This window comes from Manacus vitellinus, unplaced genomic scaffold, assembly GCF_001715985.3.
Source record: "Manacus vitellinus isolate BGI_N305 unplaced genomic scaffold, ASM171598v3 scaffold_16_pilon, whole genome shotgun sequence".
Lineage (NCBI taxonomy): Eukaryota > Metazoa > Chordata > Aves > Passeriformes > Pipridae > Manacus > Manacus vitellinus.
This window is the reverse complement of record NW_021939189.1, coordinates 10,177,585-10,198,109: the sequence shown is the minus strand read 5'-3', so window position 1 is coordinate 10,198,109 and position 20,525 is coordinate 10,177,585. Positions and strand designations below refer to the sequence as shown.

Here is a 20,525-nt window from a genome sequence, read left to right as displayed (position 1 = left end):
GCAGGAGCACAACCCTTGAAGTCATCAGCTTGATGCAGCTGGTCCAGGGGTTTGCCTGTGTCTGACACTTCTGTGAATGAAACCGAGGGAACACAAGGGGTGCAGTCAGGATGGACTAGCTAGATCACAGGTCTCTGGCCATTTAAAACTAAGATAACCTGAGACGGGAGGGGGGGCACTTCATTTCTGAATGCAAATTTCTATGCAAATGCTAAATATGGTTTCATTAGTCCACATAAAGAATTCATTAGGATTAGTTTTTCTGAGTACTTCAATCTAGGCGAATCCTGAGGTAACTCTGTGCTCTGTTACTATAATTACTCAGTTCATCAACAACTGAACACTATGAGTGTCAATATGACTGTCAAAATTGTTTAACACCAGTACCATAAAGTTAGCCCAAGAAAAAATGCCTTACCTCTACAGTGAGGAAGATTTCCTCCAAATGGCTGGCAACATTTTCCATCTGAGCAATCTGTTCTTCTAACTTGCACATGTTTTTATGAATCTCTTCCTACAAAACACCCAGTGTGATTCTTATTATGTCTGAACAGTGGTTTAGAGGCACCCCAGTACACCTGTATTACTCTCACCTTTTCACTTTCCAAGGCATTGGGCAGTTGAGTCACCTCATGATCCTTGTGCTCACCAAATAGTTTGTCAAAAGCTCGGATTGGTATCTTGCAGGTAGAACAAAAAACATTCGCCACTTCCTCCTCTTCCTCCTCCTGCTCCTCACTGACAGCCTGACTGTTCCACTCATCTGACATGCCGCCACTGCTAAGCCCCTCTCTGGACCATATGTTGCTCTCAACCTCATCATCTGCTCTGGTTTTGCTCTGATCTTCATCTTGAGAAGCCTCGCCAGGAAGTCCTTGTTGCTTTGTGCTTTGACTTTGATCTTTCACTGAAGTGCTGCTTTTTGATGCGTTATTTGTGGAGCCTTGTGATCCTGCTTTTTTTGTGCGAGCAGGTGGCCATCTGCTCTCCATCTCCACACGTCCTTCAAGAAGCTCAAGCTCTTTTTCTTTATCCTCATCAAGTCCATACATCTTAGCCAGCTCTGCAACCTCCTTTTCCATGTCGTAGCCAATTTCTTGTGAGCACTGAACTTTTTCACTACTCAATACAGATTCTCGTCTTGTATCCCCCAGAGATCTGTCTTCTCGACCAGACAGCTCTTCAGGAAAGATATCAAACCTCTCCTTTGATCCATAAAGATCCATGTGATAAAATATCAAACCTTCAGACTCAGTCTCACTAGACTCTGGGACTGGTGGGGAAGCTGAATGGCCACGTGACTGGCTACTAGTTTCATACTCTCTTGCGCTGCCAGATCTGGATGACATTGGTATCCTCAGCAAGGCTTTTGAGATGTCGAGTCTCAATCTTGTAAAAGATAAGAAAGATCTTTAGCTACATACTTAGATATAAAGCATGAGTTTTTCTTGCTTAAAAATATGTAGATGGAATAGATTTGGCTGAGGACTGCCCAGGTCCTGGAGGTAGGCATGGGAAAGACCACAGCCAGTAGCTTCACTTCCTGAGTGAAGCTTCTGAAGGGAAGCCATGGGAGGCTTATTTTTTTCTCACCTCTGTGCAAAGCACAGCAAAGAGCTGTCTCTGGTGTGCATCCTGTTTTCTGAGTGACTCATCTGTTACCCTCATGCCTGATTTTCAAACTATGGACTAGCCCTGTCCTGAGCTCAACACTACTGCTGTGCTTCAGGCACAGTTAGTGCTGTTCTGTGCAATTGGAAATGGCCTGGTTTGAAGTCTGCTCACCCTTCAGCTGCTGTCAAGAGTGTTTTCTGAACTGTCAGTCAGGCATAATGTAGAACGTCCTCTCTTGTGACCAGTGATGCCACATAACACACTAGAAAATGCCCTGAAAAATCCTGTTCTGGATTTTTCAAGTTGCTATTCTTAATACTGAAACTTGAGTCCAGGTCTTGGGTCCTTTCTTTAAAATACTGCAGGGAAAACATAGTGCCTTTTGGGGGTGTTCACAGTTCTCAGGTGCTGTGAAAAATATATATTTTAACATAAAAGAAGCTTAGAAAAAATATCAATGATGGTCTCCATTATAAAGCACACAATAACCAGGGAGCAAGTCAGGTCATTGACCTGTGAGCTGAGAAATGTCTGCTCTGACACGGACCTTGCACATTTTGTCCATTCTGTGCAATGAGGGATGTGTGAAAAGAGCATGTGGAGGTGACATACAAAGCTGTATGATAAAGCATATCCCAGATGCACATGGGACAACATTAAAGGTGCAAAGGCAATTTTAATGCTGACTTTCCAAGCCCACTCTTTCCAACCAGCCTGTATTAACAACAGCAATGAAATAATGCCAGTATAGAGTCAGCTCTGTCAGAGCTGAAACCTTCCCACAGCTTTCCACTGCTCACCAGCATGAATGAAATCATGGCTACAGAACTACTCAGATCAGTTTTATCAGCAGTTTACTACCACAAGCAGAAGAGTTCATGGAAAGATTTCAGCTGAATATTAATGAACCTGTAGTTACATCTAGTCCTAGATAAGTGAAGCATATGAAACCTTTAAAATCACTTTTTTGCTGAAAAATAAAAGTCAGAAGATCAGTCAGACACCAGTGTCATCAGAGCTTTTGGATAAGCTTTCACACAGGTTTGCTTTCAAACTACTTTTTATGGTCTTTGTAGTTTTGAGTAGTTGCTATTACCTCAAATTTATTTCATCAGTATTTTACTAATTTTCCCGAGGATTACTTAGCTAACAAAGTCAACACAGTCAGAAAATTTTTATCAACACTTACTAGAAAACAACTTCTTGAACTGGTGAAAAATACTGAGAAACTTTGCACTCTCTGTTTTTATATTCCTGACTCAGTCCAGCCTTACGGATGTGTAAGAAAACCCACATAGAAGTTCACTGTTTATATTCTGGCACTGCAGACAAAGTGTGGATTCTACAGCTATAGCAATATCCTACTACAGACAAAAACACAGAAGTTAGGCAGAAATACCATTTATGCTAAAGGCAATAAAATAAATCATGCAAATTCTAACATGTTAAACAGAGAAAAGGTCTTGACACATACCAGAAAATGTTGTCTGGCTCCCACAAAGGCTTTTCCCACCATAATTATAACAGTAAGACTTGCTTTAGAAGCTACTACTAATTAGAAAAGTGAATTAACATGTATTTTTCCTACCAAAATGAAATAAAATAAAATAAATTAAAATGAGCATAATTAAGTTTGTCTGGAACCCTGCTGCCTAAATAAGATTTTCAGATGATTGCTCAGTGTTTGCTCAGTTTACAGGCACAGATACAATTACACGAAGCATGTTTAAGTCCGTGACCGTCAATTATCGTAAATATATAACAAAGAATGTTACTACCTAAAAACTTGCCTTCTATCTTAAGACGTCATAAATTCTTCTGATAGCTCAGATGGCATCAAAGTTCACTTCTATTTCCCCTAGTAAAAATTAATTCACACGAAAGCAATTCCTCGCCACTTTCCTATGACTGCAGTTGGAAGATGCATTGCAGTAACCCTAGCCTGCCTCTTTGCTCCGATAGGGACATGCCAGCAATGAGCAATGGCACAAATATAGATGTGCCCCGGCTGTCCTTCAGCAGTGTGCTACTTGAGTGTCACCAGGATGAATGTCATACACCAAGAAAAGGCTCTGAAGGTTGATTCCTGGATCTGAAGTACTTAGAATGGTTATAGAGAGCCCTCACTAAAGCCAGAGCACCCTCTCACTTTCGGAGGTGGTATTAATAAACCCTGCAGAGTGCAGTCATTGCCTCTGGGTGTGATTTCCAAGGCTGGGCTGTTAGGCAGAGTATCATGTCTGGGATACACAGAACCTGCATCCAGCACAAACTAACTCACGTGGCTGGACACATGCTTACAGCATTGCTGCACAACTACATGGAAGTGTCTGTTCTGTTCTCTGCAAACACTTACTGGCAAAGTCCTCTCTATTAAGTTAGCAGAAGCTTTACTATGGGATTGAGTTGGAATCATGATCATATATTAGAAAGAAATATTAAAATTCAGAATTTAGGAAAAAAATAGAAATCATACTGTTACATGTGCTTGTTATACATACACATACATCCCCACCCTATGTGTATGCCAGACCTCTGGAAAGCTAATTATAGTGAAGAAAGTGGTCAGTGGGTTTTCGTGGGAACATATCCCTCCAGTCTACACTGAGTAGAGGTCCATACGATAAAAACCAGGCTGTGTATTAGCACTGATTATTGATTGCTGTAGCACTTGAGCTTTGTGTGTCTGCTCAAACCCACACACAGTCTGTTGCTTGTGAACATGCTACCAAGCCAGCCTTGCTGGCAGGAGGCTTTTAAGCACATTTGAGAACATTGCATTATATGTGTCTTGGGCTCAGGAGACAGCACAAGGGGAAACAATCTTGTCACAGCTCTCCTTTTTCCTCCTTTTCCAATTAAACTTGGTGTCATTTTCTCACATTCCTAGCAGTGCCATTGTTTGCTTTTTGATAAGGAATCACAAGTTAATTGCCCATGTAGGCACGATCTCATTACCACTAACAGCACCTTCATCATCTGTAAGATCAGAGCAGAGATGTTTTCACATAAATGATGCAGCCTCTGCTGAAATGTTAACTGTCTGACATCTTATTAATTTTTCAAATTAGAACTTATTTTTTCTTTGTATTACACTACACTATCTTGCAGGCCTTAATTTATTGAAAAATTAGCAGTGTCAGCTTCGCTGCCAAAGACTGGAACATAACATTCTGTGCGCCATGAATTGCATTCAGCCTTACACACAGGGCCTGAATAAGGGAGAGGCAACATATAAACACTGCTCTCCTCAGCGGCCCCTGAGTCGGTGTTTGGGTGGTATTTATACAAAGTGTGGCAACCTCAGGGCTGAGTTGGATGTCAGGGCAAATGGGCACAGGGCATTGTGAGGAAGGAGTGTGGGATTTCACCTGCCTTCTGACACGACAAGGACTCGTGTTTCTCAGTGACTACAGGAATCCTGGGTGGGAGGAGAACCACCTGCAGCTGGGGCTCTCCCTTAGGCAGTGGCAGAAACCCAAGGATGCTGCTCCTTCCCAAAAGACTGTGTGTCCCCTGCTTCCTGCCTGCTGCTCCTCGCAGAAGTAGCTGCTTATTTCACAAAAATTTTCCCTTTCAGTACTTGAAGGGAGAACTTACAGGAACGATAGGGCAAGACTATTTACAAGACCCTGTAGTGACAGGACAAGAATCACAGAATCAATCAGGTTGGAAAAGACCTCTGAGTTCATTGAGTCCAACCTATGACCTAGCAACACCTTGTTAACTAGACCATGGCACCAAGTGCCACATCCAGTCTCTTAAATACCTCCAGGGATGGTGACTCTTCCACCTCCCTGGGCAGCCCATTCCAATGTCGAATTACTCTCTAAAGAAATTCTTCCTAATGTCTAACCTAAACCTCCCCCGGCACAGCTTAAGAGTGTGCCCTCTTGTCCTAACAGAATCGCAAAAGACAAGGGGGAATGGCTTCAAATTGAGAGTAGGCTTAGATCAGACACTAGGAAGAGATTCTTTACTGAGGGTGAAGGTTGTGAGGCGCTGGCACAGGTTGCCCAGTGAAGTATTGAATGCCCCATCCCTGGAGGTGGTCAGGTTGGATGGGGCTCCGAGCGACCTCATCTAGCTGAAGGTTGCCCACGGCATGGGGGTTGGAACGAGGCGATCTTCAAGCTCCCGTTCCAACCCAAACCATTCCACGATTCTACAAAGAACGAGCTTTCCCAGAGCCGCCCCTCCCGCTCCCTTTCCTGTCTATTTTCCACTCTCGCTGTGGAGGCCGCCCCGGCCCCGCCCTCAGGCGTCACGGCCCGCCCCTCAGGCGTCACGGCCCCGCCCCCAGCACCGCCCGCCAATGGGCGCGCGAGCCGCCGCTGACGCGACGCGTGGCCCGCCCCGCCCGCGGGCCGTTTCTGTTTCGCTCCGGGCCGCCCGGGCGCTGTCGCCGCTGTCGCGATGGAGCCGCAGCCTGACAGCCTCGACGGTGGGTGGGCCGTGCGCGACACCGCTTCGCCGAGCCCCAAGCCGCCGCCGCGCCTCCGCTTCCTCGTGGGCTGGAACGGCGCGGAGGGCGCGTTCGCCGTGACCTGCCACGGCCGGCGGAGGCGGCGGAGCAGGCCCCGCAGAGCTGGGCCGGGCTGTTCTCGGCGCGCGGCCCTGCGCGGCGTCCACCGGCAGCTGTCGGCCCTGTGCCCGCGCCTCGATCCGCCTCTCCGCCGCGCCCCCCCGCGCTCGGCGGCGCGCGCGGGCTCTCTGGGCGTGCTGTTCCGGCCGCAGGCCGGCGAGGCCGAGCTGCAGGATGACTGTGGGCCTCTGTACTCCTAGGGCCTGGATCTCTGCGGCGGTCTGTGCTGGACGCGCTGTTCGCGCCGCGCTGCGACGATGAGTACTTCGAGAGCCTCCAGGAGCTGCGCGGGAGGGCCCTGCGCGGTCACCTGGCCCGGGCCAAGGAGGCCTGCGGCGGTACGGGCCCGGGCCGGGCGGGGCGGAGGGACCGGGGCTCGGGACTGTCCCCCAGGGGTGCGGGATGAGGGTGCTGCCGGGCCCCCCCTGCGCTCCCTACAGGTCCCCACGCTGTAGGAGCACGTTTGCTGCTTGGTGCTGCAGCTCACCCTCGCTCGGGGCAAACTCTTTTGCAAAACTCCTGTGAGCAAGGGCGACCGAGCCGCTGATACCATCTTGCTCGTAGTGTTGTCCAATGTCCAGATTTGGCTTACACAACACTTTTTTTATTTGCCTGGGAGCCACCAAGTCAACTTTCTCAAGTACTAAGTGTCGTCAGCCTTGTAAGTGCAGCTTTATTAAGTGGGGAATAAGTCGGCTCCAGGTGGGCAGTCAATATAAGAACACTGGGGCGTTTGCTTAAGCTGTAAGCACTCCTACGAAAACACATTGCTAAAAACATCCAGCAGTGTTGTGCAATGTGTGGAAGAGTAACCGAAGAGGAGAGTACAATCATGTGCTAATTTTCTAAGTCAGGTTTATTTATTAAAACCAAACTTTGCCCTAGTTCTATGCCAAATAAGTGTATTGTAGTCAGAAAAATTGTGTTATTTTTTTAAAAGTGTCAAATTCTGCCCTAATGATTGATGAAATAATGATGATGTTAGCCCTTTCTTTATTTAGTACCTTAAGTTTCTTCTTGTTATAGATGTATTCCTAGATTTTTCCCCCCCTTGTTGTAAGCATGAATTCAAAGGACAGTGTCTGGTAACACAGTTGCAGAATGTTAAAACAAGAGTTACAGATAAGTTCAAGCTCACCAGTGTGTTGCTGCTACAGTTTCCTTGTAGTACCTGTTTCCAGTCTGTTTTCTGGCAAAGTAAGCTGAAAGGTATTTTATGAAAGTGATCATGCTTTGGAGGAAGGTTAAGACAGTTGACTTTAGCCTTCTGTTTCTTATTACAGCTGTAACAACATTCCTGTTTCAGAAAGACAGTGTTTTTAAAAAGGCATCTTTAGTTTACATGAACGTGTACTGTGTTGTATACAAAAGTCAGTGTCTGTCACTGACTATAACAGTTCACAGCCCAGCCACACACACATTCCAGCCACCACACTCTTTTGCAAGCAGCACAAACATGTACAGCTGTGTAGCAGTTTGCAGCTTGAGGGTCAAGTACAACTTGGTGCCAGTTATTTTACTATTTCCAGCTACATTTTAGATGTGGCTAAAGATGCTGTAGTGTTGTATTTGCAGGCCTAACAGGGACATAAGTCCATTATATTTCATTCTAGACCAAGTTATGCAAGATTCAAGAAATAGCCACTAACCCAGCCTTAGGTACCAGAGTATCCTTCTCCCCTCTTCATATCCATGTCCTTCTCAAATACTTCATCCTTTGGGCCAGGAAATTAATTTTAGTGAATATAAAAGATACTGGTACAGGATGGAGGAGAGTAGTGTGGTGTAAATACTTCTTGTATTGTGTGTTCAAGAAAAAAAACCCACAAGAACATTACTGTTGCAACCAAAGAAGTCAGTTGGGCTGATGGCGAACTGGAATTCTATGAAAAGAGAATGACACTGTGTAAAAGCAGGGATTTTACCTTAAAACAGGCCAAATGATAGACATACTATACCACCCCTTCAAAAGAAAAACAAAGAACACCCAAACAAAAAAAGCCCAAACCCTTGTAAATGAATAATTGTCCCATGAGTTGACTTTAAAATGTCATTAACACGTCCATTGTACTCACTCTAAACATTCTCCAGGAGCAGCGGGACCCTCACTACTTGCTTTTAGTATGGGAACCAGAAAGTTAACTGTTAAGTTTGTGGTTGGCCTTAGTAGTGGGGCAAAAGCAGACTGTGGAATTGCTGCAGGTGGGCCTTTGAACTATGTCTGAGCTACCACAAGCTCCTGGGGAGCCCTAACGGGCTGCTTAACATCTGGGATTATCAGTAATACTGCAGTTCAGATCCTCTTGTTCCCCTGTCTTGCCTGTACCAGGCCTGCAGGCAGGATGGGTGGGAAATGCCCTTGAGCTGACTTCCACAGATTTGCCCTGAGGAAATGCATCCATGCATGGGAATTCTGCTCCTGCTGTCTTAACCCAGACTCAGCTGGCAAGAGCAAAGGTGATGGTTTAGTTTCAGTGGTTTTCAGTTGCAACACAATCAAGCTTAGTTTTTTAATGCTTTTCCTCATTGTTGTAGCACACCCCTCCCTCCCATCCCCTTCCCTCTTCCTGGAGCTGCAGAGCACACGCTGTCCTTCCAGGAAGGTCTGTGTTTCTCAGTGGTACTTCACTGTGTTCTCTCAGCCAGCACACTCTATCCTGGCATGTGGAGCATGCCATAGTCTCTGCCAGCTGCTGTCAAAGAAAAAAATCTTTGAAGCTTTGATTGGTGCCAATAAACAAATGCAATTAAAGGGAAATCCCCAACTCTGTATTTTGTCATAGAAGCAAGTAAAGACTTTAAATAGGGTCTAGTGTATTAGGAAGGCAGCAGTTCCATGAAAGAATTATGAGTTACAAAATGTAATATCATTAGAACTGAGGTTAGAATAAACTATTATAAATTGTACAGCAGTTAAAGGAATTTAACTGCAGGGTTATCTGGTGTAGAAATATATTTTTGAATTCTTATTTTTAAATGTCAATATGATTTTTCTGTGCCCGAGGTCAGAAATTCTGGATCCAGAAATTCATTAGCAGGCATTTAGTAATTGTGGAAGCAATGCAAGAGCTAGTTTAAGAATGCCTTGCTTGTCCTTGCAGTACACTAACTTCCCAAGATTCCCAGTTATGTTTATAAAAAGCAGCAACAGAGTCATCTGCACACAGTTATTAGAATTTCTGTGGTGCAAGCCCTAGGCATGATGTTCCTTGCAGTCTCCTAATGCAATATGCAGCAATTAGTGCCTTTAACAGGGTGGTGCCAAAGATATTTTCAGCTGGGGTGGCCACAGAATGCCTGGCACACACCTCCTATGCAGTGGGAAGTCTTGGCTGTGGAATTACAGGTAGCCCCTCAGCATCCAGCACACACGAATGCAAAGCAACTGTGTCTGATTTACCTTTCATCCCACTAGGTTCTGCAGCAGCATAAAAGTACTGACACAATGGTAGCTTTGATGAAGGTTTATGAAAAAGAAGATGAAGCTTATCAGGATTTGGTCACCATGGCAACACAATTCTACCAGTATTTACTGCAGCCCTTCAGAGATATGCGAGAGCTGGCGACACTGTACAAACTGGAAATCCTGGTAAGTCTGCCTTTACAGAGTGAAAGGCCAACCTGTATAGGAGGGCATCAGCTGCTCTTGGAGCAGTTTAAACTCACATCACGTAACATTCCTTACTTTGGTCTGTACCTACTTTTTTTTGTCCCTGCCAAGCCATCAAACGTGACTGAGAAATTCAGAGTTAGGGCTGAGCTGCTCTCAGAGGATTTCTGAGTCCCTGGTAGTGGCTTGACTAAAACTGCAGCTGTCTTCCCACCAGTGTCCCAGTTAAAAGGAAAATATTCCCAAGCTCCACCTTCCTGGGTTTGCTCTCTGGGAGGCTGAATTTACAGAGATCTAAGTAGCCTTTGTTGTGCCGCCTTCAGTGGGATTAGTTTACAACTTTGATAATGTCCTCCCTCAGTAATGCTGATGCACCTGGTTAATTCAGTTGTGCTGGTAGACCAGAAGACAGAGGAGACCTTCCCACTCAAAGAAGTTTTCTATTGCTGCTACAACCTGCTACAAGTACAGATTAAGAACATGTCAGTTGTCAGTGCATTCATTTAGTTTTATGTGCATTTTAAACTGGAAGCACATGCTGAAAGTTATGATGCCCCTGGAAATGGCAGCCATTTACTGTTTTGATTTTTCCTTAAATAATGTGTTAAAATTAAAATGAGCTGTTGATGTTCTCAAAAAGAGCAGAACAGTTTTAAGCTTAGACTAAGGTGCTTGGATACTGAAGGTCTAAATCCGTAACGGTGAAATATCCAGTGTCCTGTTCTGAAAATTAAAGTGAAAATTGGAACAAATGAAGCAAAATTTGTTCTGTATTAAAAAAAAACCTCTAAAGGATATTTAGGCTTATTTGAAACATAGTTGTTTTAAAAAAGTATTTGAATACTAGTCTTCTACCCATGTACACTTTGTGGACTTGAAAATACTCTCTTATGTTTCTTTTCTGTATCCCTGTTCCTGTGTGAAAGAACTGCCAAACTGGAGAACCTGACAGTGCAATGTGCTGTCAACACGTGGGGAAAAATAGAAGGGAACATTGCACATAAAAGAGTGGGTTTGAGTTACTTTTAGTAGCAACTAAAAACAGTCATGGTGGATATGATTTTTAAGATGATAGTTTAAAAAATATTTTAAGAAATAAATGTGGGGTCAAGATTGGGAAACAAAGGTTCTGAGTTAGCCTAGAGAATGAGAAACAAGGCAATACATAGGCATGGACAGTGATTCACGTTGTGACAGGTGAGGGGAAGCTCATGTTTCCCACCATGCTCTGCCTTGCTTGGAACGTCCCCAGGTATATTACTGTGCAGCTGCACCTCTGTGGAAACCAGGCGGTAACCGGGAATTTTGTGTCCTTGCAGAAGTCTTTGCAGTATGATAAGTTGGGGCCTAGAAGAGTGGCAGCTTTGCAGAAAGATGCTGAAGAATGGACTAAGCGAGCTGAGAGTGCTGTGTGCTCCATTCAGGATATCACTGTGAACTACTTCAAAGAAACTGTAAAAGCTCTGGCAGGTAATCAAAATGATTTACACAAAAGGTTGTGTAAATACTCGACTTAGGGGACTGAGAGCTCCTCTTATGTATCTGCAGAACCTGAGGTTAGGATGAGTGTCCAGCTTAAGAAAGAAGCCTTTTATTCACTTAAGATTTATATCTTTCAGCTAATTTGGTTTACAACTTGTATTTGTCTTGCACATAAATATTATCAAAGCATGGGACCCATGGCTGCAAAGCTCTGCACAAAACCCATGGAAGTTTTAACACTTAATATGCAAACCTCAAGGATTTCAGCATGTGAGCTGAGTAGGTTTCCGTGTAACTGTTAAGGCATGTTTCCGAGGTACAACAAAGTATTTTACTTACATGTATAAGATCACAAATTCACCCTTTTAATCCTGTAATTTCTAAAGAAGCTTCCAAAATTGTTTAGTTGGATCAGCATTTTTAGTACTGCAGAAACGCACAAGGGCAATTAGTACACTGCATTTCTCATGTCTTACTGCAATGTTTTAATCCACAGCAATGCACAAACAGATGGAACAAGATGAGGAAAGATTTGGTAAAACCGCCTGGGCATCAGCTTTGCCACGACTAGAAAACCTGAAATGTATGTTAGCAAAAGAAACCCTTCAGCATCTGAGGGCAAGAGAGTTGTGCCTGAAACAGAAGAGAACTGGCATTCAGAAACTCGTAAGACCTTACAAAACCTCCTTTTCTGTCACTGTTTTGTGAAGGGCTCATCAAAACCTAGCAAAGTGGTCATGGGAGTAGACTTTTGAAGTCTTTGTCTATGAAACAGTTTTGGTTTTCAGCATGGTTTTAAGTTGTGGAAAAACGCATGTCTTCAGGGCCTTTTTAATTGCTCCTGCATTTTTGAGGACACTTAGCAAAGTTTAAGATACATGCTTTTACAGTTCAAATGTCATGTTAGCATTTGTGATATTAACCTTTGAAATTGTTAGTTTTAGGGAGATAGACCCAGATATTATTTTCAGAGGACACTGAAAAATGAAAATATTTAATATTAGTCTTCTGATCTTCTGGATTTGCCCTCTAACTGCCACTAGGAGTACCTGATATTTATTTTCCAAGAGTAGTGTACTGCACCATATGTAATTGTTTTCAGGAGTAGTATCATTTGTGTGGTTTATAATGAGGTCTTTCCTGGTAGACTAGAGATAAACTTACACTTTAGGTAAATAAGACTCTCTGCTGTTCTGAGTTTCTGCTCCAAGCCATTTCTAATGCTCTGTTGTTTCCACACCAAAGCATCTAAGCAGCTGCCAGTTAGGCCAGGCTCTTTACAGGTACTTGTGCATCCAGGCATGTTTCATGTGTGCATATTTTGTTATTTTATTTTTTGTTTGGGGCTATACAGATGGAGAGTCTTGGTGAGCAAGAAGAGAACTTAAGTGTAGTGGAGGAGCTGGAAATACAGTATTATGAAACGCAGCTGGAGTTATATAATGTACAGCTTGAAGTATTGAAACATGAAGAGATGCTGCTTATTGTACAGTTGGACACTATAAAGAGGCAGATAAAAGGTGAGAATAAACAATTATTTAAGCACATATTCAGAACACAGGAGCAATATAGCCTGCTCTGTTTTCACTTTAAAAAAATGGATATCACTGCTTGGGTCTCAATAGTAGAAAGCATCTTTGGAAAACATTCATGGCACCATGGCACCATCTGATATTTTGTCCTCTAACTAATTAGACACTAATTTGATGGCACAAGTTTAAAAAAACACCACAGTGCTTGCTTATCTTGCCAGCAGCTGTGATATGTGCATGCCCTGGTTTAGCATGTGGAATAACTTATATTGACAGTGCTTAACTGCTCTCACAGTTACAAGATCTATGCGTAGAAACTGGATATCATGAACCTGCTGAAATAGGTCCTGTAATTCATCATAATCTATTCTAATATAATGTGTACAAGTTACAAAATACATCCTATAATGACAAAAAGAGGTGATTTGGCTAGAATGGTACCTGAATGCTGCTATATTCCAGTTTAAGTGTCTCACCGTGACGTATTTATGAGCAAATTAGGCACCAGTCTTGTTCTTCTTTGAGCTTATGAATTCTGTTACCATGTGCACTGTGAAGTAAACATTGCTGCTGCTTGTTGCATAATTAAAATGTGGTAAATAGTAAAATAAGACACCCAGTGTTGATCAGAACAGTCGTCGGTTTTCCAGGAAAACTCCATTTGGTGAAGGTAGGAGTTAAAACACAGAGAGACATTTGAAAGAGGAAGCTAAATAACAAATGCTAACAGCATAAACTTGATCCTGCAAAGCACCCCTGTGAGTAACATGACATGTTTGCATAAGACTGTGAAGGACCAAGCTCGGCTCTGGAGCATTACACTTCCTCATAACTAACTCACTGCCTTCAATGGCTTTTGAAATGTCATTAGCTCTTTAAATGTTTAAATAACTGTGGCAATTTTTGGTTTTTTAAAAAATGCCAAATGCCTTTTTAGAGAAACAGGATGAAGTTGTTTACTATGATACATGTGAAAATCCTGAGGAGCTCAAGGTCATTGAACAGACAATGGGACAACATTACGCTAACTTGTCAGAAATGACGATGCTGAGGCAGAAGACTAAGCAGTTGGAGACAAAGCGTGGGACTGTCTGTGCGAGGAGAGCCTACCTCAGGAACAAAAAAGTAAATGCAGTCCTGGAGATGTGCATTTTCTTTAGCTGATATCTTGACTCACGAGGGATGGACAGGAAACAATTAGGGAAGCTTTGGGTGGAACATACAGGATGATTCAAACTCAGTGCCAAGGTCCACAAACAGAAAGAGGGGCAATGTGATTCTAAGCCAGCTTTATACTCCGCGGTGTGGTGCAAGTGCATGTGACTTAGAACACAAAGTTACCTGGGAGACCCAGGTGTTCCCCCATCAGCTAAGCCTTACCAGAGCCCTGTTGAGGCCAGCTGGAGCTTTGCCTTAGCAGCCTTTTCAAAATATCTGCAGTACAGGAGGAAGCCTGGCCTTCCATGAAGGAAGCTGCAGTGGTTGAACAGCCCACACGCTAATACTTTTACCTCTGAACAGAGGGAAGGGGAAAACTTAACTGCTGCAATTCTCTCTCCAGCCTCTCAGTTCTGTGCAAAGGGCAGTTCTTTTGTTTCCTAGCCAGAGCAGAACTAGGAAGACACAAATTGACTCTCATGAACCTTCCCAGTAGGCTGAGCTTACCTTACACCTGCAGTCCTGCTGGAGCAGAGAGCAGAAATTAGGTCCCAGTCTGTCTGACCTTTTACCCGTCACTAGCCTGGACAAAATGGGAATGACATTGGAAATGTTTTGTTAGCCATCATTGTCTCTTGCTTGCAACTGCTTCCTTGGCAAACACTTCTTTTGCTTCTGTTTTCATTTCCTTAATTGCTGTCTATGGGTTATATAACACTAAAGCCAAATGCCAGCTGATTTGCAAATGCTTGTCCAGCCATGTGGATAATCCCCCTCTGTACAGAGACAAATAGCGACTCCCAGAGAAAATATTGAAGCCTGCAGCTTTTCTGTGGCACTTCTTACTAACAGAAAGTACCCCTGCTAGGCATTCATTGTGCTTTCCCATACCTTTGTTTCCCTGGCATTTTTACTTGGGACCTATGGCAAATAAGAAACAGGGGGAAAGAAACCTTGTATTTTTGTAATGCCCTGCTAGCTTCCTTCTTGCCTTCTTCCTCATGTCTTTGCATTCCTTCTCTCCAGCTGGTACTTGGGTGACATTTCTTCAGAGCTTGTTTCTTCTTTTTTTTTTTTTCCCATTTCTTCTATTATTTTTTTAGCAAAAGTATAAGACAGAGTGGTCAATTCAGGTCTGGGTATGTTTTCTCTGCAGCATGAATAAAAATATGACTAATTAGGAAAACAAAAGGTCCCGCTGGCTTTAGCCATGAAGGACTCCCACAGACTTCACCATCAGGGTCTCACATCTGACACTAGTTGAGCTTAGCCATCTTTCTTGGCACTGCTAAATAGCAACCGTGGTTGCTATTTAGTGACCTGTGCACAGGAGTTAATGGCACAGATGGTACACAGTGAATGTGAACTGATGAGAGTTGCCTGAATTTTGCTCTTCTCCCAGGATCAGTGTGAAGCAAGCCACCGGCAGAGACTGCAACAGGCAGAAGAGAGCAAAAAACGCTTCCAGCAGCATCACAGCATACAGATAGTGAGTACTGAATTGCAGCCTTGAAGAATCTCCCAGCTGCTTGTTTTCACAGAATAAGGCTCACTTACTTGTGTTTTAATGCAGAAGAGAGACAAGCAAAAAGAGGAGGAGAAAAAGAAAAAGGCTTGGATAAGCCAGGAACGTCAGAAAACACTGGAGAGGCTGAAAGCATTCAGGGAGGCAAGTATTGTGAACTCCAGTAGTCCTAAATGATGTGAAAACACAACGTCAGAATGTAGTCATAGCTCATGTGTGAGCACAGTCCAAATCAGAGACAATGTTTTGGATAGCCTAAAATAGGTTTATGTGTTATGAGTCAAGAGGATTAAATCCACTAAGAATATAATTTCCAGGTGTGGAACCTGTTGCAAAGAATACAGGTGAGAAAATGGCTTTGAAAGAAATATTTTGATATTCATTTAAATTTATTCAATGTTGAATTTTCTGCTTGAATGGGGGAGTGGGACAGGTCTGTACTCTCTGACTTTTTACCTCTTTGGGATTGATGTTTTGGCCAGTCCAATGGACATGTGACCTCCTGCCTTCTGATTTTTTTTTTCAGAAGTGTCCAGCTCATGTTGTTCTGAAAACATCTCGTCCCCAGCCTCTCAGTCCCAAGTTGCCACGAAACATCACCGAGCAGGCTGTAGTCCTGTCCCCTCCACCTTCATCCCCAGCAGTACTGTCCCCTGCACCCTCACCACGAGCAAGGGCAGCTCCAGAGCAGCCACAGAGCATACTGCTGATTGAAGCCAAAGAATCAAAAGCTTTGTGCCAGAACACCCCAGCAGATATCCCTGTCCAGATTTTTGTTAGTGATGGTGACGCAGAGCTTACTGGTGGTGACACAGAGCAACAAAAGCACAGCAAGGAACTGTTGGTCTCTCCATCCTCACCACCACCACCTCCTCCTCCACCCCCTCCTCCCTTGCCCCTCCTCTCTTGCCCCCTCCTCCCCCACCTCCCCCCTTACCTCTCCAGTTAAAGACACCACCAGCAACAGAGGATACACCACTTCCCCTCAGCTCCAATAGCCCCTCAGAAAGCCCTGCACTGCACAAACAGGATGACTCACCCAGGACATCTATAAATAATTGCATAGGTAAGTGGACTCACATCGACTGGTGCTTTTTTCACTTCCTATATTTTTGTGTTCCCCCTCCCTCTGGTTCTGGACAGGAATAGTGTGTAGTTTTGATCGAGAGAATGAAGCTCTTGGAAAGCTTGGTCTAAAAAACCACATAAAATAACACTGACCATAATTCAGGATGTTAAATGAGTAACAATGATTTCACTTCATGATGCTTGGACTTGGAGTGTGGCTTGGCGTGTTTTGTGAAGTGCTGTCAAAGGGGACAGGTCAATCTTTTAGCACAGTTGAACTTGAATCTCTGCATATGTATTAAGTATGGCCTTAGAAATTAATTTAAACCATGCTTAATCACAGCACTAATAGTTCTGTAGAGATCTTAATTCAGGACCTGCATTTCTCATGAGACTGAACATCCCACAGCTGCAATTGGTAGGAATGTGTCAGAAGAAATTCCAAGGAAAGGAGGTTTACTCTTTGTTTGGTGAGAAGCAACTTTTATTGCTGGGTTTGTTCTTGCCACAATTTTGGAACTTTGACTGAATCTGGTATTTTGATTGAGGATTAATCACCTGTCCAGTGTGAAGACCACTGGGTAAATTTGTAGTTGTATTAAGGCTGCAATTTAGTGTTTCTGATTTATGTACTACAGATCTAGCAGTTGGGCTGCTTGCATTTCTAAGGTGTGCACAGCCCGTGTCCACTTACAATTTGCTTGGTTTCTAAATAAAGGTTTTGTAAAAGAATTCGCGTAGGATTCAACCAGGATTTGAAAGGCAGGTCAATAGTTTTGGCATACATTCCTAGGGGAGAAATTCTGCTCTGTTACACCTTTGCTTTGTTAGCAAGATCATGCAGGTGTAATTGAAGGCTGAACTCGGCAATTGAAACAGTAGTTTGAATGAGAATAGAGCTCAGCAGCCTCCCAAGGCTGCACCGGTTACATCCTGCTAACAGGCTTATTTTTATCTCTAAAGCGAGCGGATATTTTGACTGTGTCAGGGAGATTGATCTAAGTTGGAAGGCAGCAATTTTTTCTGTCGTTTTTCACAGTGGAGCTTATGCTAGAATGAAGAATGTGTTTAAACGTGGTACATTCCTTTCCCTTTCAGAGTCTTCACAATACATCTAAGCAGCCTTTGTATCCTCTCAGTTAAGAGGCAAACCACAGGCAGAAATACCAAGGAAAGTTCAGCATTTTCAGTTCTTCCAAGCTTTGGGGACGTACAAGCAACTGATGGGCTGATACACAGTCGAGTTCCCATGGCAAACTACTGTGCATCCAGTGCAGACTTTGGTCTGGGATGTCCGTGGGATAACTCTACCATGGATACTCTTAAGAAGCTTTAATTAGCAGCAGGAGTTGTACACCAGAGTAGTCTGATTGCTGTTGGAACAGCCTTGCTGGTAGTTAATATTGCTGCCATTCACAACCTAACATTGATGTATTTTCATTATTTTTGAATAAGAAAAATTATTTTTTGTTCAAGGAGAGATCTGATTGGTTGTTTACACCAGTTTCTTGAAGAAAACCATCATGTTAATAGCTGTAATAGTAATTGCTAAATTAGTGCCACAGGAACTTCCTGAAACAGCTTCGTAAACATGTTTGGTTTTGTTATGGACTACTTGTGTCTTTGTATGTGAAGAACCAGGAGAGGCTTTTTTTATGATTTATTAGCCTGACTAGTATTTTACCAGGCAGCCCATTTCATTAATAGACTTAAGGCTTTCTTGCTTGTAGGCTTTGTAAGAGGACCTGGTGGATCTTTGCTTGATCCTTTTCAGTCTCTGAAGGTACCACAGGATTTAGCAAAATGTTACATTTCAGGTGCTTGATGTTAATCACATAACCCTGTGTGCACTGCGCATGGCAAAAATACTTCTGGCTGTGAGGCACAGATGGTCTGGACCTATTGCTGTAGGAGTCAACTGCTGTCCAGGGACACGGCCTCCCTGTCTGACAGTCTGCAGCAAGCAGCAAAGAATCCAACAGAAGGAGTAAAACACAAATTAGTGTGTATCAGGAGGACTAGTGGAAGCTCTCTCAGTATGGTGCCCTTCATGGTCTGAAGTTCAGAAACATACACCTGAGATTTAAATCATGTTGTAAAATGGGAATTGTTTTTAAGTCTGTACAGAAAAGACCTGCTTGTGTAGGGCCTGAGCTGGCTCCCACTGGTTTCAGTGGTGCACTTTCAAGCCCTTCTACTCAAATCCTTTTATTTTTCTCTTGGCTGAGCAAAAATGCAATTGATGGTCTCAGCAGGCTTCTGAGCAAGCTAGGAGGGATGGAAGATTGTTTATAATGGAGAATGCAGGAGATTTTTTGGTTCAGTGAATTTTTTTTGAAAGCCCATAAAGTTGTAATGAAAAAGAGCATCATCCTTTGTGTATAATATCTTCCTTAGAGGACCACTTTGTAAAGTGTTGAAGAAGTGTTGGATTCTCAATTCAAGATATAAAAGCTTTACTGCTTTTCAAAAGCAGTTCCAGAGCCTGCTGTTGCAGAAGCTTGAAAGAGTCTGTTCTGGAAGAGACCATTCTTTTTCCTGTCTTTAGTACAGATTAAAGGGAGAACCCTGAGCACTTGGGTAGGGCTTTATACCACTAAGTGTGGTTGTCTTGTTCTTTCTTCTGGTAACAATAGATTCATCTGTTGCAGGTTCCATGGATGAAGTTTTGGCTTCTCTAAAACGCAGTGAAGTTCATCTTCGCAAAGTGGAACAGCCAAACCCCTATGCTTCTGTGAAAGACAGCATCCTCTCTGCCATAAGGCAAGGAGTTAAACTAAGGAAAGTGAATCGAGATACTGAAAAAGATGTCAGTAAAGGGTCCCCTAATGACCTAGAGAGAAGCATTAAAGCAGCCATGCAGAGAATTAAGAAAGTGTCTGCTGATTCTGAAGAAGAGGAGGACAATGATCGGAATAATGGAGAATGGGACAGCTAACCAGTTCAGCATAACAGACTTACTGACTGGAACTGTCTGCCTAATTTTGCACATTGTGGAAGACTGTCCCTTTCAAAATGAAAGAAGTGTGATTGTGTGTGTGTGTGATAGTCCAAAATGTCTTGTAAAGTAAAATAATCCTGTTGATTTTCTATATAGGAGCTACAAATTCTTATTTTTGCATAAGAAATCATACTCCAAATTATGCTTGCATTAATAGGTATTTTTGGCTCAACCATGTCATGCTTTCACCACATCTGAAGACAGTTAAAATGCTGGATTGAAACATACACTCTTTAGATCACTACTACATAGTAGGTAATGCTATCACAACAAAGTTTAAGGAGTGAAAAAATAACTGAAAATCTCTTTTGTCAGATAAAAGTAGAACCAAATCTGTGGTGGCAGAGGCAGACCAGAAAACTTAGCATAATCTGGAATCTTTCACTCCTACCTCCATTGTCCAGAAAATTCTTTAACATTTTGCTTTTCTAGTGCTGCTCACTCTCAAATAACTACATGGATGCTCCATGTATCATTATGTTAGAAAGTGTGCACTTATGAATGCGCTTGATAATGCTGTTGGGAAAATTAGTATCATGTTTGAAATAAGCACTACTGCAGTAATAACTGAAGAGTTTACCTTTTAGGAAAAGATTAAGTATAGAGAACTTTTAGATGCTAAATGTTTTTCATACTTCTACATTTACAATGAAAGAAAGAGCCAAAATATTGTAGACAGTATTTTCCAGGATCTAGTCCTATAATGCAGAGCTGCATTTTCCTGCTGAAAACATCAATACATGTTTACAGCTACTCTCATGAATTTAAATTACCTGATGGCCTTATAAATGGCAGGTATTTGTGTTGTGCCTGGAAGCTGACTACTTAAAAATTCAGCTACATTCAATGTAGAGACTGTTGCTATTTTGGGTAGATAGTGACAAAAATGATTCAAGGTTTTTTTTGAAGTTTATACTGACCCTTAATAAAAATATATCTTGACAGAGGAA

At 42.9% G+C, this 20,525-nt stretch overlaps 2 protein-coding genes across 4 annotated transcripts in view; one reads left to right on the top strand and one right to left on the bottom strand.

The window, feature by feature from the left end:
- The window catches only part of FSD2 (fibronectin type III and SPRY domain containing 2), an 18,163-nt gene extending 14,626 nt beyond the window's left edge, over nt 1–3,537 (bottom strand). Inside the window, exons 1-3 of one of the 3 annotated variants that reach the window (XM_008925412.3) lie at nt 3,089–3,537; nt 594–1,389; nt 419–514 (exon numbers count right to left, since the gene is read on the bottom strand). In XM_008925412.3, the coding sequence (XP_008923660.2) occupies nt 419–514; nt 594–1,349 (852 nt within the window). In that variant the 5' untranslated portion in view covers nt 1,350–1,389; nt 3,089–3,537. The remainder of the gene's footprint in view (nt 1–418; nt 515–593; nt 1,390–3,088) is intronic. The other 2 variants (XM_018069703.2, XM_018069704.2) reach the window with 2 other exon arrangements.
- WHAMM (WASP homolog associated with actin, golgi membranes and microtubules) overlaps nt 1–20,525 on the top strand; it is a 25,009-nt gene extending 4,484 nt beyond the window's left edge. Inside the window, 10 exon segments of the mRNA XM_029958699.1 lie at nt 9,615–9,788; nt 11,129–11,279; nt 11,788–11,957; nt 12,646–12,811; nt 13,761–13,948; nt 15,384–15,470; nt 15,555–15,650; nt 16,033–16,399; nt 16,402–16,572; nt 19,226–20,525. Of these exon segments, the coding sequence (XP_029814559.1) occupies nt 9,615–9,788; nt 11,129–11,279; nt 11,788–11,957; nt 12,646–12,811; nt 13,761–13,948; nt 15,384–15,470; nt 15,555–15,650; nt 16,033–16,399; nt 16,402–16,572; nt 19,226–19,512 (1,857 nt within the window). The 3' untranslated portion in view covers nt 19,513–20,525.